The sequence below is a fragment of the Bremia lactucae genome (genome assembly GCF_004359215.1).
Source record: "Bremia lactucae strain SF5 chromosome Unknown BlacSF5_NotPlaced_182_SHOA01000115.1_669280bp, whole genome shotgun sequence".
In the NCBI taxonomy this organism is placed as follows: domain Eukaryota; phylum Oomycota; class Peronosporomycetes; order Peronosporales; family Peronosporaceae; genus Bremia; species Bremia lactucae.
In genome coordinates this window covers 634,479-648,345 of record NW_027152195.1, presented here as the reverse complement: position 1 = coordinate 648,345, position 13,867 = coordinate 634,479, and the positions used below count along the sequence as shown (strand labels likewise).

General features: G+C 44.8%; 5 protein-coding genes across 5 annotated transcripts; 2 read left to right on the top strand and 3 right to left on the bottom strand.

Moving 5' to 3' along the window:
• Positions 1-227: 227 nt before the first annotated feature.
• Positions 228-503, bottom strand: CCR75_005156 (uncharacterized protein; the record flags this gene model as incomplete). The annotated part of the gene is made up of 1 exon (XM_067963238.1): positions 228-503. One exon carries the CDS (start codon positions 501-503, stop codon positions 228-230), a length of 276 nt encoding a protein of 91 aa, XP_067816113.1.
• A 4,934-nt stretch (positions 504-5,437) lies between these two features.
• CCR75_005157 (uncharacterized protein) lies at positions 5,438-7,520 on the bottom strand. The gene is made up of 6 exons (XM_067963239.1): positions 7,421-7,520; positions 7,276-7,360; positions 7,157-7,212; positions 6,983-7,091; positions 6,751-6,913; positions 5,438-6,687 (listed from the first exon to the last, which is right to left on the bottom strand). Exons 1-6 carry the CDS (start codon positions 7,511-7,513, stop codon positions 6,597-6,599), a joined length of 597 nt encoding a protein of 198 aa, XP_067816114.1. The 5' UTR covers positions 7,514-7,520; the 3' UTR covers positions 5,438-6,596.
• On the top strand, positions 5,569-6,504 carry CCR75_005158 (uncharacterized protein; the record flags this gene model as incomplete). Its single annotated transcript, XM_067963240.1, has 1 exon — positions 5,569-6,504. One exon carries the CDS (start codon positions 5,569-5,571, stop codon positions 6,502-6,504), a length of 936 nt encoding a protein of 311 aa, XP_067816115.1.
• Positions 7,521-7,621: 101 nt separating the features above from the next.
• On the top strand, positions 7,622-8,201 carry CCR75_005159 (uncharacterized protein; the record flags this gene model as incomplete). Its single annotated transcript, XM_067963241.1, has 4 exons — positions 7,622-7,639; positions 7,727-7,774; positions 7,847-7,929; positions 8,000-8,201. The coding sequence occupies 4 exons, from the start codon at positions 7,622-7,624 to the stop codon at positions 8,082-8,084; spliced, it is 234 nt and encodes a 77-aa protein (XP_067816116.1). The 3' UTR covers positions 8,085-8,201.
• Positions 8,202-8,212: 11 nt separating this feature from the next.
• CCR75_005160 (uncharacterized protein) lies at positions 8,213-9,184 on the bottom strand (the record flags this gene model as incomplete). The annotated part of the gene is made up of 2 exons (XM_067963242.1): positions 8,213-9,093; positions 9,154-9,184. The coding sequence occupies 2 exons, from the start codon at positions 9,182-9,184 to the stop codon at positions 8,213-8,215; spliced, it is 912 nt and encodes a 303-aa protein (XP_067816157.1).
• Positions 9,185-13,867: the final 4,683 nt, after the last annotated feature.

Sequence of the window (13,867 nt, the reverse complement as noted above, 5' to 3'; positions counted from 1 at the left end):
CAGTATCGTTTGCCACGTTGATATGGCGATCGACTAACAACTTCAGTTGGAACACTCGACTACGAAGATCCGACAATTCATGCTCCAGAAAATGCAATTGTCGATTTTTGACATTGACTTGATGTCTAAGGGCATTTTTTTCGCTTTGCAGCGCAATCAGAAAAGTATTTTTTTGCAAAAAGCTTCTGCTGAAGTTTAAGCTTATCCTTCAACTCTCCGCATTTGATTTAAACTGATTTTAGCTGAGCTTCGACCCCGGCTTCGTTATGCTCGTTCAACTTGCGCCGCATTTTATTCACTCGCTCAGGATATAGTAAAGCCTGCCTATTTGCTGCCTTCTGTAATTTATCGTTTTCCGCACGCAGCTTTTCGATTACTTTTTCAAGCTTAAGCCGCTCCTCGGGCAACTGCGCCAACACACGTTTTCGTTCATAGGCGCGACGCAATTTGGGAATACCGTCACTAGTAACACTTTCATGATCTTGCTTTTGCTGCAGCTGCATCAACTCAAGACGTAAATTATCGACGTTTTCCAGCTCCAATTTTGGCAGTCTGGTATCCTTTGTCACGATTTTATACTGCTTCGTAGTTCGTCGCCTCGATTTAGAAGCTCCTCATGAGCGTTTCGAAGTATTAGAAATTGCTGTTGTTCTCGTTGCAGTTCCGATATGTGTCTCCACTCTTTTGAATTGTCGCGGTCATCGTCAACATTACCGCCAGTCGAAGGTATGCCATGCATAAAAAGACTCTGAGCAGTAAACGTCACCTCCGACTCGTCTCGCTTTACCGCTGACATCTCGTAAATTGAGTCGTTTCGGCACTTCGTTATTAATAACTGGTGCTTGGAAGACGCATTAAAGTTGGAAGACACTGTAGCTGCATGAGTCTCTCCACTCTTCATTTGCAAAGCCAGCAAATCAGATTCTAACTTCGATATACGCTCACTACAGCGCTCAAGCTCACGGGTTTTGCTGGCTACATCCGCCTGGTTTATTTCTAGCTGCAGCATCAAGACATCGACACGATGCTGCAGCTTTCGCCCGTCTCAAGCTGCTCGCGTTTTTTGGCTTCGTCTGAAATTGCTAAAGCTGCCGCTGGTGTAGGAGCGAAAGCTTTTCGCAGTGCGCAATTTTGGGCCTCCATTATCTTAATGTTTCTCCCCAGCTCGTCCACGTCTTTTGCCTTGTGTGCTTCATTAATCTCAAGCAACTGCTTCAACCGCTTAGTTTCTTCCATCAATTTTGGTGCACTTGTCTCGGGATACTATCTTTTTCCTCTATTCCCTCAAAACAACCTGCTTCTTCCAATGCAACTGTGCTGAACTTGCTGCTTTTTAACTACTACCGGCTTTTCTTGACGCATTCGATCCGGAGTCTGCAATCGTGCTTTCTCCTCTTTCCACGCTTCCTTTTGCTCTTCATGGTACACTTGTTCATTTCGCTCTTTTAAATCCATTCCTTGTCTTTTTGCATGCTGTGCTCTGACGATCTCATTAGCGTGCTTATTCTCAGCTTTCAAAAACTCTTTTTTTATAAGATTATAGCATCTCGTAGAGCCTTCATTTTTTTCTTTTTTTTGCCACGTCACACTTGACAAACGCGAATTGGTGTTCTAACTTTAAACAATGCTGCACGCTCTCAATAAGCTTCTCTTTGAGCAGCAAAATTTCCCCCTGCGCTTCAACTGCATGAGCTTCAACAAAATCTTTGTCGTTGCGCAATATGCTTAATTTCATCTGCAGCTTCCGAATTGACTGCCTTGCTCCTTCCAACGCTATATGAGCCAGTTTCCACTCCTGTAGAATATGGTCGTATCTTTCATTAGCAGTTTGCAAGACCACTTCACTTACACATGTTTCCTTCATCGCGTTAAGAATGTTCATTGCATCTTTAAGTTGCTCAATCATCCGCTGATTCTCCTCATTAAGTTTTTGATATAACCGCGTAGTCTTAAGCCGATTTCGTGCACCCTCTTGGGCTCTTGAAGCCCGAACGACAGCAAATTTTTGCAGGTAATCGTTGTTCAGCGTGTTCTTTTCGTTATTAGGCTGGTTTAAGCTCGCAATTGTCACCTTGGCTGTTCGTTGTAATTTCACCTGATCCTTTACGCAAAAACCTAATTTCTGCCGCACCAACGGAGAGCTCTGGTCCACAGCTCGCTGAATGTCGTGTTGCCATCTCTCCCCGTTTAAAAGCCTTGCACGAGCGTACTGCAATTCCATCTTCAAAATCTCGTACTCGCTCTTCAGTGAAAGATTATCGGCTATCAAAACATCATTGCGCTTTAAAAGCTCTGATATGTGAGCTTGCATCTCGTCCACTTGGAGCATAGTATTTGGCATCCTTGTTTTATCGATTTCAGATTGCAGCCGATATTTCTTGTCCTTCGATTTCGTAGCGCCACACGCAGCTTTAAGCTGCCCCATATGCATAACTTCTCGCATGCTAAGCGCGTCAACTTGACTCTTTCGGCAGCCTTCATTGCTTCTATTTTTTTCTTGCTGTCGAAAGTTGTGAAGCGGTAATTGCGCTTGGTTGTTCTCCCAGAACGTTTTATACTGTATTCGACGATTTTGCTCAGCCTGCAGATCGTCTTCCAGAGTATCTAAGCGCTCACGGAACGCTACCCACTTAGTTTTACGAGCTGTCAACTCGCGCTCCTTAACTTGCTTCCTGGCATTTTCCAAATATTGAAATTTGTAACTTGATTGTTCTCGAATTGAAGTCAACTCCTGGGAATTGACCTCAATCTCTGACTTGAGTTGTCTGGCCTTCAAGCGTGAGTGTTGTTGTCTTATTACTTCTTGGTAGTACTGCAGGACTGATTGCTGATATATAGCCATAATCTGCTCCAAGTGATGCTGAAGCGCGCCTACAACCGCTTGATCATCTAATGACACCATCTTATTGTGCTGCTGTTTTTCTTGTTGCTCATGGTTGCCTTGCTCCTGGTTGGCTCTACTTATCATTGTTTTTAATTGAGATGCAGCAAGCGATATAATGTTCTGGTACTTTAAACACTCAGGGGCCAGAATTTCATAAAGTTGCTCTATTCCAGCAATTTCTTCGCAATAAAGTTCTTTATCTTGTCGCAGCTCTGTGTCGCCCTTCATGTCCTCCTTACCCTCTTGGCATTCCTTGTCGTTGTAAAGCACGTCCTGCAGACTGACTTCTCCAAGCTCCTTTATGCAATTTAATTGCTCTTTCATATAAATATCCCCAAAGCAAGTTTTTAATTTGTCCACTGAAGACTCATCCTTATCAACTAAATTGTTGTAACATTCCATTGCGAAAAAACAAGGCTTAGATTTTACTTAATTGAACATTTGCAAAAAGAGCTGTACCTGTAATCTTTCCGAACACATCGTGCAAACGACAAGATTCTATAAATAGAAGCAAATTTTCTTTTTGAGTATTGCGAGCCAAAAGTTCAAAAGCATCGAGCAGACGCAAAAGTACAGCTTTTCCGTCATCTGACTTAGATACTGAATGTGATCCTGCAAGGGCTAAATGTTCAGAGTGGAAATCCTTGAGCTCGCGATGTAGCCGCTCAATTCTTTTCAGCAATCGTGCTTTTCCTTGTATCAACAATCGCGCATTTTCTTTACATATGTCATCAAGCATCCAAGCAAGTGTATCGTCGGCATCACTCTTGTTCATTTTAGTAAACTTGTCTTCATTATGTGATTCCACGCGCTTAAAAATGAATTCCTGAAGTCTCTTTGCAACCTCTGCTGATCGTTTGATATTAAAAACAATCCCTCGTGTCCCCTGTTCCATTGTCAAGACAGGCAGTTGAATAAATTCATGACCATTAATTCGGGCCAGATCTTTCAAGCACTCAGCCTCCACCTCCTGCATTTGATTATTTGTCTGCTTCGTCACAGTCTCATCTATTGCGAACTGACCTTCCCAGGCGTCGGCTCCAGCGAGATCACTATACACACAACTAAACAATTTGCCGCATTCGGCCTTGAAGTACTCGGACGCTATATGCAATATTTTGACTGCCTTTAATTGCTCGCTTAGGTCGTCACGCATCACATTCAGATGCTGCTGCTTCATTTCTTTGCGCAATTCCTTTTGATACTTGATCACATCCTCTAGTGGTTTTCGCTCATAGTTTGCATTTCGATAGTCAGGTTCATGAAACTTTTTCTCTATCATCACTCGCCGCAGCTCTGTGTTCTGTACCAAAATGCGCTGTTCTTGTAGCAGCCTCATATTTGCAGCAGCATGCTCTTCACCATCGCCAAGCTTAACGTTCTGTCTCTGCACTGTAGTGTCATTGGTACTAATGACAACAGCATCGCCATTGTTTAAAACAAGGCTATCCGAGCTGCTTCCTTTTTGCAACATACGCTCATTTAAATCTAAAAAGGCATTATCATCTTGTATGCGCAAGCGTTGTGACATTATCAGCTGACTCTCCAAGTCTTCCATTTTAGAAGTTATTCGCCTACAGATAAGATCTCCTTCAACTTCGACAAGGCTTAAATACTGGTTTTCCTGCACCTGCTGATCAAGACACATAATATTCTGCGTTACTTTTTGCTTGACGTCATTTTGGTCTATTTGATGCAATATTCGCTCCACGTGAAACTTGTTTTTGGCATCGCTCGTCGCGGCATCCACGTTGCTTTCCTTCTCGTCAGTGCCGATAAGCTGTATTTCCTTTTTCAGTCTTTCGTTCTCTATATTGTCCCATTGAATATGCAACTGTGTCATCTCCAGCGTCCATTCGTCTGCTGCATCGCGATACAATCTCAATTGATCCTGCATAGTAGCGTTAGACGCCTTATACTCGTTAATTTGCACTACCATGCTTTCCATAGCTTTTCGTAATTCCATTGTTTTATTCCGCAAAAATTTGTTTTCCTTGAGCGCCGCCGTGTAGAATTCACTTCGCTCATCATTGCTCGTCGCAGTCACTTGAGTCACTTGTCGATGTGAATTGGTTTCAGCCACAGCTTTTCGTTCAAGTTGCATCTTAAGTTTAGTAATTTCAAGCTTTAAAGCTTCATTCTTTAAGTTTAAAGCTTCAATCCTATTATCTAAAGGCTTAAATAGAGACGTAAGAAGCGAAGTTGTTGTCGCTTTCTCAGTGTCACGTTCAATCTGCTTCTGCAGCTGCGTCCTAAGCTTTCCTACCTTTGCGTATAATTTATTGACTCTATGGTCCTTTTCCAGCATTGTCTGCTGTACTTGTATCTCTTGAGAGCTCGCATCCGATTGCACGGTGGCAAGCTGTTCAGAGAGCTGCTCGTTTTCGCTCTCAAGCTCCAGAAAATCGCCACGTAGCAGCGCCAATTCTTCGCGCAAAGATGTGCAATCATCTCGAGTGCATGTGCAGCTTGTTGCAGCACCACCTATCTCAACAGAGGAAGGCATGAGCCGTGCTGGCTCGCATTCAATCAATGCGGAGTGATTTTTTAGCACTAAAATTTAATTTTTCGACAAAATTCCTGAAACTTTTAATTTCGCCGGATATTTGACTGGTACAGCATTTGGCTGTGAATTGGTAGCTGCTGCTCTCCAGCTTTTATAGAGCTGCTTAATCACATAGAGCATGCTGCTGCGCTTTGCCGATCGATTTAATCTAGCTCTAGCTCGTCGACATGGACGTAATGCCGGAAAGAAACTGCAGGTGGCGTATTTTTCATCCGACGACGACTGGCGCATCTCGGACGATGACTTCGACGAGGGTCCTGACAAGATCATTGACAAAAGCCGACGTGATTCACTGCCGCAGCGTCAAATTATGCCCGAAGCTGCCAGAAAGAGTCGCTTTATGATTGTGTCACCCGAGAATCGCGGCAAAGTGCGTCGTCGCCTTTTGGACGAGTTTAAGAAGGATGGCATTACGCTCGCTGACCCCGACCAGCCGGGGCAGTATTTAACGCCTGACGCAGGTATTTTGCGCGACATTCGCGCTATGAACAAGGAAAGTGACGAGATGGAATTCGCCGATGAGGAAGAAGAAGGAGAGCTTAATCTTGGACGAATGGGAATGCTGCGCCAGATTGTGCATGTAGATCAAGTGCAGAAGGTCACGACGCAGGAGCGGATTGTCAATTTTCGAGCGCTTGTTGTTGTCGGAAATATGCGCGGAGTCGCGGGCTATGCGGTGGGGAAGGGATCTTCGCCACCTCTTGCGATTCTACGTGGTACTAAGCTCGCCATGAAGCGCTTTACCTACATTGACCGCTTTGATAACCGCACTTTGTATCACGAAGTGCATGGGAAGTGGAATAGTTGCACGCTCTTTTTGCGTCCAGCACCGAAAGACAAAGGACTTACGGTGAGTGACACCGTAGCTTGTGTGCTTGACTGCTTTGGTATCACGGACATTGTGTCCAAGACCCATGGTCAGCGTAACCCGTTTACTGTCGTCAAGGCCACTTTTGACGCGCTTTCTAAGCATGAAACGGCAGAGGAGATTGCTCTTCGAACCGGTCACTCGCTTGTGGAGCTCAGTACGCTAGCGAGGATGCGCAATCTGTAGAGCTAGTGCCCATACTACGCGCCTTATGAGCTGTCAATGAATACGAGGTGATGCTGTCAATTTAATAGCTTTTTACTCCTTAAACCTGGCACTCACGTGCTGCCGGTAGCCGCCTTTTCGATATATCGATCGCTAGTCTTCACAGCGTCCACCAGCCAATTCATTGCTTCTTCAATGCCTTCCCTGCGTTGAACCATCCATATTGTAACGGAAGCGCTTACACACATCATAAACAAAAAGGCATACCTTTTTGTTGCACAGATAGGATAACTCGCAATGGCGCCTTGACGTCTTTCCACAGCCAAAATCCCCGCAATTTGATTTACAGTCTGGGCATCCTCCAAGTCCATTTTATTGGCAAGAATTAGCAGAGGCACCTCTGACAACTCCGAATTCGTAAGCATTGCATCTATAATTGTATCCATAACCATCCATGTTTTAATAGAGCGATCTTAACAACCTTTGATGGCATGCCTACGTAATGTCGTCTTGGCTTCTTGAAACCTTTCGATGTTGGCTGAATCGATGACAAACACAATGCCATGGCTCTCGCTGTAATATTTGTTCCAAATCGCACGAAGTCGCTCCTTTCAGCAGTTAGCAAAATCTTATGAGTCTTTTTTAAGTCGGCACGGACACTTGCCTCTCGCACCTGTCCCCCGAGATCCCAAAAAATGACTCTCGACCGTCTCATATCAACTCTTGCAACTGCAAAAGCAGCGCAAAGTCAGCGCTTTTGAAAAAGATCACCAATTTTTCTAGCTTGCGTACTATTAAGCCCAACCGTGGGCGGAATTTTGTCGAGCGGAATGCCTGGTTTCTTGCCAAAGATACCTTTAAGCTGCTCTAGCAGCGTCTTCCGTAGCAAAACATGTTTAGTCTCTATGGCTACAACAATACCTCAACACTTACCTACCGTTTTGCCGGCATCATCAAGACCCACAATGAGAAGATGTAGCTCTGCTTTGCTAAATAAATAGTTCCACAACCCCCAGAACAGCGAGAACATGGTGGTTATGGAGTTGGTGCGGCAACATTATAAAAGCAGTTATATGTTGCGCATAAGTTGCTAGGAGCAAGTCCTTCACTTTGTCACAATTCTTAAAAGTGAATAATTATGCAGATTCAGATCAAGGTGCGCCAGGAGCTTACAATTAGCAGCAAGAGCTTACACCATATTTATCTATCTCGGCGACCGCATCTCTAAATTCAACTGATGTAGACACTTACAGGGCGAAAACAGACTTTCAATTTCGAACCAGACAACACGGTATGGTCATTCCCGTGGTCAGGGGGATATATTTGCGATAATAATGCAAGACTTGTTGTGGTGTGGGAGCAGATACTGCATGTGAAGCAAGCGCTGCAGGAGAAAGAAGGAATTCAGGTGGACCAGATCCGTCTTATTTACAGTGGGAAGCAGCTGTATGTGATGCCGTAGTGTTGCCAAGAAACACATATTCGATTCTAACGACTCGGCTTCTTTTGTTGACAGAGCGGATGACAAGACGCTGCAAGACTATAATGTGGCGGCGGGTGGTACTATTCACATGGTTCTACAACTACGTGGAGGGTGCTAAAAACACGCAATTAGAGTAAAACATCATGACCTGTTGCTGGTCTCTACGGCCTCCACTTGGAGCACCTTCAGCACTTAATAAATTTTTAATAATGGATGTGGTATTTGGTCAACAAAATGTCCCGCTTACTAATGCGCATTGGCGAGCTGTTTTTTTATAAGCGGCTCTAACTCCTGCTTTAACGCTAGGTTCTTCAATAGCTCGATAACAAATGGAGTGTAGTTGTGTTTGCGGCGCTTATTTTCCTGCGCCCAGATTTCACGCTTGTGTTGCTCTGCAGCAAGGTCCGCTTGGATCTGAACCGCTTGTTGCTCACTTCCACCAGCCTCAATAATAGCTTTAAGTTGCTCTTCATACGTTTGTATCCGATTTTTTACAAGCGCTAGTAAATTAAACCTTATTTCCGTAGCTGAATACTTTTCAATCCGCTTTTGAATAACGGGGCACGCCACTTGATGCCACGAGTCGCAATTCTCGAAATCTGATACCTCGCCAAGACATATGGGACCCTCCTGAAGTCCATCAAGCTCATAGACTTTGCCATTCACGGGAACGTAGGCCACGAAGTGATACACGTCGTCATCCTCCGTCGCTTTTCGACTTTCCACCACAAAAGGTTCGGCCCGGGCAAAAGAATTGTGGGCCAAACGGATTTTTTCACTATTTGAAATTGCAAGCCCCTTGAGGTCCGATGGGAATTCGCTAGTAAAGGCCTTGAACTCGGTTAGCGTCTCACCTAGCTCTACGCCGTGCGCATTCAGCAAAATAGACAGAATTGCTTGCGTAGCACAGGCGTTGCTTATCACCTGTTTAGCAAAGAATAGCCCCTCTTCTTCATTTACCTTGACAGGTGCCTCACCATCCTCTTCATGCTTAGAGTCGTACTTAAAAAGAAAAACGAGTCCGTAAACAGGCGACAAGTTGGCGATATGCTGTTCGTCCAGCGTGTAGAGCTCTTCTACCTGCACACCCTGAACGCCAATGTCCTCAATTAGGGCATTGAAAACGCCTACAACAAATTATTGCCAATGAAAAGTAAATTGTGATGGAAAAAGGTACCGAAGCGCACCGGGGTCGGACTCGATGGTGCACCACGACATTCTGTAAAAGATATTTGAGCGTAATTTTCGATGCCAAAGAATTCTTTTTTAAGCTTCTCTGCTTACAAGAGCATATCTTTCTTAGCAACCACAGGCACATGCACGGAGAAAGCGTGCAGGGAGAATTTATTATATATTTGACATTATCTTAAAAAGTGTAAAGCAAATCGCAGGCTGGTTCATTATACTACTTGTACACTCGACGGTAGTTTTGTTGGGCTTTACATTTCAACTGACCAAAAGTAAAATAATTTTTTTAAACAGCAGTGAACGTGAAGGAATTTTGTGGCAACAGTGCGATATTTGGGGTGCGGCGTTGGAACAGCTCGTCTTACTGATGTGAAGTGGGCTGCGCGCATTCGAAACGCACAACGTCGACTGAGTAGTGAAACGGGGCACTGCCGACTTGTACTGCTTCAGTACAAGTCCACTTCGCACTGCTTCAGTACAAGTCCACTTCGCGCTGCTTCAGTACAAGTCCACTTCTCACTGCTTCAGTACAAGTCCACTTCGCACTGCTTCAGTACAAGTCCAATTTGTACTGCTTCAGTACAAGTCACCTTCGCACTGCCTCAGTGCGAGTGGTTCCTCACGTCACTTCACGTACACTAACTAGTACGTGCAGAGGAAGAATCTCTTTAAAACACTTGCTTTAAAGAGGGTTAAAAGATAAATTTTTTTAATATAATAAAGTTGTTCTCTTTTCTATCTATTTATACTAACTTAATTATAAACTAATACTAAACATGTAACAAAAGTATTATCTTTCTCTCTCAATGCGCGCGTCCAGCGCTGAATAGACCGCGGAGCAAGTAGATATAATATTAAAGTAATATTCTCCAAATATTATAAGTAAATTTCTCCAAATTTTATCTACCTTTTAATTACTATATTATTTAACAACCTCTAAGTGTAATTTCATGTAACAATACACCTCGTTAGATCACCCCTCCCTTAAACGACAATCACTTTGTTTGTTATTGAATAGAGTGGTCACTATAAAACCACTTAATTGTAAACGATGTTGATTGGTCAGAACCATTATTTTTAATTTTATCGCATGGTTAACAAGTCAATGCGGTATGCAAATAGTGCGGCGCCTTCGGCTGCGGTTCATGCAGCTGCGGGCGACACATTATTGTCTCTTGCGGCGGCTTCCGTCTACCGAAGTATCGTCTTCTCCCGCAACACTCGATGTTGCGTGTGCACGTGGTGATTCACCACGTGAATGCGCCCCTTTATGGAGGTCGACTATAAGTGCGAGTCGGCCATTTTGTCCGACTCGGGAGAACGGAACAGTCGCATGATCATCGTCAGGCGGCTGACTATGAGCCTTTGAATGAGGGGGCTGAATTAGATGGACGTGCTATTAGCGATCGCTATAGCATGTTTGGTTACGACGATGGGGATGATTCCTCATCGCCAGCACCGCCTCCCGTGCCGTCACCAGCACATATCTCTCTGCGTGGTGATGACGATGGCGTAAGCCATCGTAATAAAAGTTCTTGTGGTACCCCTGCTTCAGTGGGTATCACTCAGGGAATCGTAGACACTAAAATGTCTCGTCTTGCCCTTGAGAAGAAGCCGTGGCTTTTGGCCGAACGGCCACTCAATAGCTTGTCTGGAGAGACTACCCCTCACAATAAATATCCCATATTTATTTCGACAATGCTACATGGCCTTGATCCCAGCGCGAAAAATTTCGCGTTGAGAAAGAATTTTATCTCGATGTTTTTCTTAAGCATCGATGGTGTAGGCAACAACAAGCGAGATAAAATTTCGCCGATACAAGCCTGGAGCGAGTTATTCGCAATGTCAGAGATTTGACGCGAAACCTTGCTTCAAAAACTTAACGCGATTCGCATTAAGTTTGTGAAACGAATTCCAACCAGTGCAAGGTATAAATTGCATCGGTTGTCTTGTAAGGCAGGACTTCCATGCCTCACGTGGGGTGATACCTGTCCGTGTTGTGTTGACAACAGGAAACGAGTGAAAGGGGATGTTTATTCACTTTCTTCGCCCTGGGGAAGGACTCGCATCTCTTACGAGATGCGCGATGCGATTGACGTTTTGCAATTAATTTACAATGCCAGAGGCGCGTGTATTCCAATGCACCTTCTGATTCATCGGATAAGTCTCGTCATACAGACGGACGAGGCTCTCAACGTCAACAACCAGCTAGGAACGAGGCTCCCAGCTGTCATGTGAGGGTGGATAACCGCACCAGCGAACAAGATAACTCGTTCGATGCCCCTTCATATCACGGTGGTTTTAATACGTTCCACATGGAACCGTTGACCACTGTGGGAATCCACCAATGGTTGTGGCGGCGGAGGGAAAATTAGATCCGACCCATGTGTCGGATCTAGAGTCGAAAATCGACAAACTCTATCACTTCCTATGATTTGGAGGAAGAACTTGATCACGAGCGCGGTACCCGTCGCTCGTTAGAGCAGACGGTGCAGGCTCAGCATATTGAACGGTTGGAATAGCATTCGAAGAGTGCGTATTCCATGTTTAAGTACGAGGGGAAATATCACGCTATTCGTGATGAGCTGTCTTCCGCCCATCGCGCTTCCGAAGATCTTCGGACTCGGCATGAGAACCTCCAGATTTAACATGAGAATCTGGTTCGTGATCACAAGAATCTTTTTAGGGATTCTTGAAAAGGGTGGTCATATTCGTCCTCGGAAGAAACCGCGTGCTAATGGTACGGGCGGAGCCGACCAACGTAAATGTAGGATGTGTACGCATTGCCTCTGCGATGCAGAACACGGAATGGTTTAATGAACTTCTTTAGTAGTTTACTGCTACCGACATTAGTGACTACGCGCTTAGGTAGGTTTACCGTAGAGAGTAGTACTAGGTCATTTATATATTTTCTCTTCCATGTTTGTCTGCGTTCCGTTTCTGACGGTCCACTGTGTTAGCAATGGAATCCTGTACAAAAAGGACTACTGATTCTCGAGTGACTCATTTGTTTTGTCTTTTTTAGTGAGCTTTGTGCGCATTGCCATGAGATCTTTCTCATCTTCGATGTCGATTGCTTCGACATCACTCGCTTCGTTGGTAATTTCGACGCGTGATGAGCATGAGCCAGAAATGGTTTTGCTCGTGCGAGTCCCCCCTTAAACTGCAGGATCTCTTGAATTGGGTGAGTATGCGTGGATGGCGTAATCCATTCACGAAGAACAATGTTTGCGTTGAAGACGAATGTACCGAACTATTGATGGCAAATTCGACCATCGGTGAAAACTCGCTTTAATTCGGATACGATTGGACGTAACCTTGAAGTATCTCTTCGAGGACGCGGTTTACGCGTTCCGTCTGACCATCTGTCTCTGGATGATCAGAAGTTGACATAGTCAGCCGTGTTCCGAGTGATCGGAACACGGATTGCCAACAATCCGCCGTAAACCGTGGAGTTTAAATACCGTGTCGATAAAGACGCGGGCACAGCCCGGAGCCGTGATTGACTCTGGCACTGCAGCAAGATACCATCTTGCTGAATCTCTCTACAAAAACAAGGATTTTATTATTTTTGTGATCGTCTTCGGGAAATCCGAAGACGAAGTCTATAGATACGGACTGCCAACATTCTGCCGGAAGTAGTAGAGGTTGGAGAGGTGCACGGGATGAAGGGATTGGCTTCACCCGTTGACATACCTCGCAAGCACGAATGTACTTGCGCACGAGCTGATACTAGCGGGGCAAGTAAAAGTCGCGACTTACTGTGAGATAAGTTTTCTCACGTCCACGATTCCCACTTATTGGTGCATCGTGACACTCATACACGATGCCAAGCGCAAATTATTGTGAGTTGGGACGACAACACGTGGAGTGTCGCCGGCAAAGGCTGTGTAATACAATAAGCCGTTGCGTGATGTGTATCGATCGGATGACTATCGATATGTAGCCAGTGAATCTTTGAAATGTCTATTAGTACGATTCATCAGTTTATTTTGTGAACGCAGAAGGTCCTTATCTTGTGCGTAGGCTTTCTTTATGTCATCAAACAATGTTGATGACGGAACACTTAAAATGAGTGTTGCAACAGTGGGATTATTTTTACTGTTGGAATGCGCAGCCGGCTCAAAATCAGGTCGGCGTGATAGCGCATCAGCGACGACATTAAGTCATCCTGGTTTATATTCAACGGGGAAGTTATACTCCGCGAAGAAGGATAGCCATCTCGCCATTCTTTGCGAGAGGTGTGGGCTGGTAACGGCCGTCCGTATAAACGATAAACGGTCTATCTCCGAGGAGATAGACCCTAAATTTAGCCAGTGCATATTTCATGGCAAGGAGTTCATTGTCATGCACTGGATAATTGCGTTCAGCTGGTTGCAGCTGACGCGACTGGTAACAGACGACGCGCTCCACGCCGTTTGTGTCATATTGCATTAACGCGCAGCCGATTGCGAAATCGCTGGCGTCACAGACCACATGAAATGGTCTGTCTTGATCTGCAATCGCCAAGATGAGCGATTGCATCAAGCTTTGCTTGATACCTTCAAACGAACGCTGACAATCAGCGTTCCATAACCATTTCTCGTCTTTTTTCAAGAGACGAGAGAGATGAACTGTCATCTCTGCATAATTGCGAGAGTACTTGTGCAAGTACGCCGCTAAACCAAGGAACTTTCTAAGTCCCTTGACATCGACTGGAACTGGCCAGTCGGT

Coding starts and splice junctions, on each gene's coding strand:
- CCR75_005157 (XM_067963239.1), bottom strand. CDS start 7,513: ATGTTCTCGCTGTTCTGGGGGTTGTGGAACTATTTATTTAGCAAAGCA. Junction 7,213..7,275: donor GCCCACGGTTGGGCTTAATA/GTACGCAAGCTA, acceptor CTGCTTTTGCAG/TTGCAAGAGTTGATATGAGA. Junction 6,914..6,982: donor AGAAGCCAAGACGACATTAC/GTAGGCATGCCA, acceptor ATACAATTATAG/ATGCAATGCTTACGAATTCG.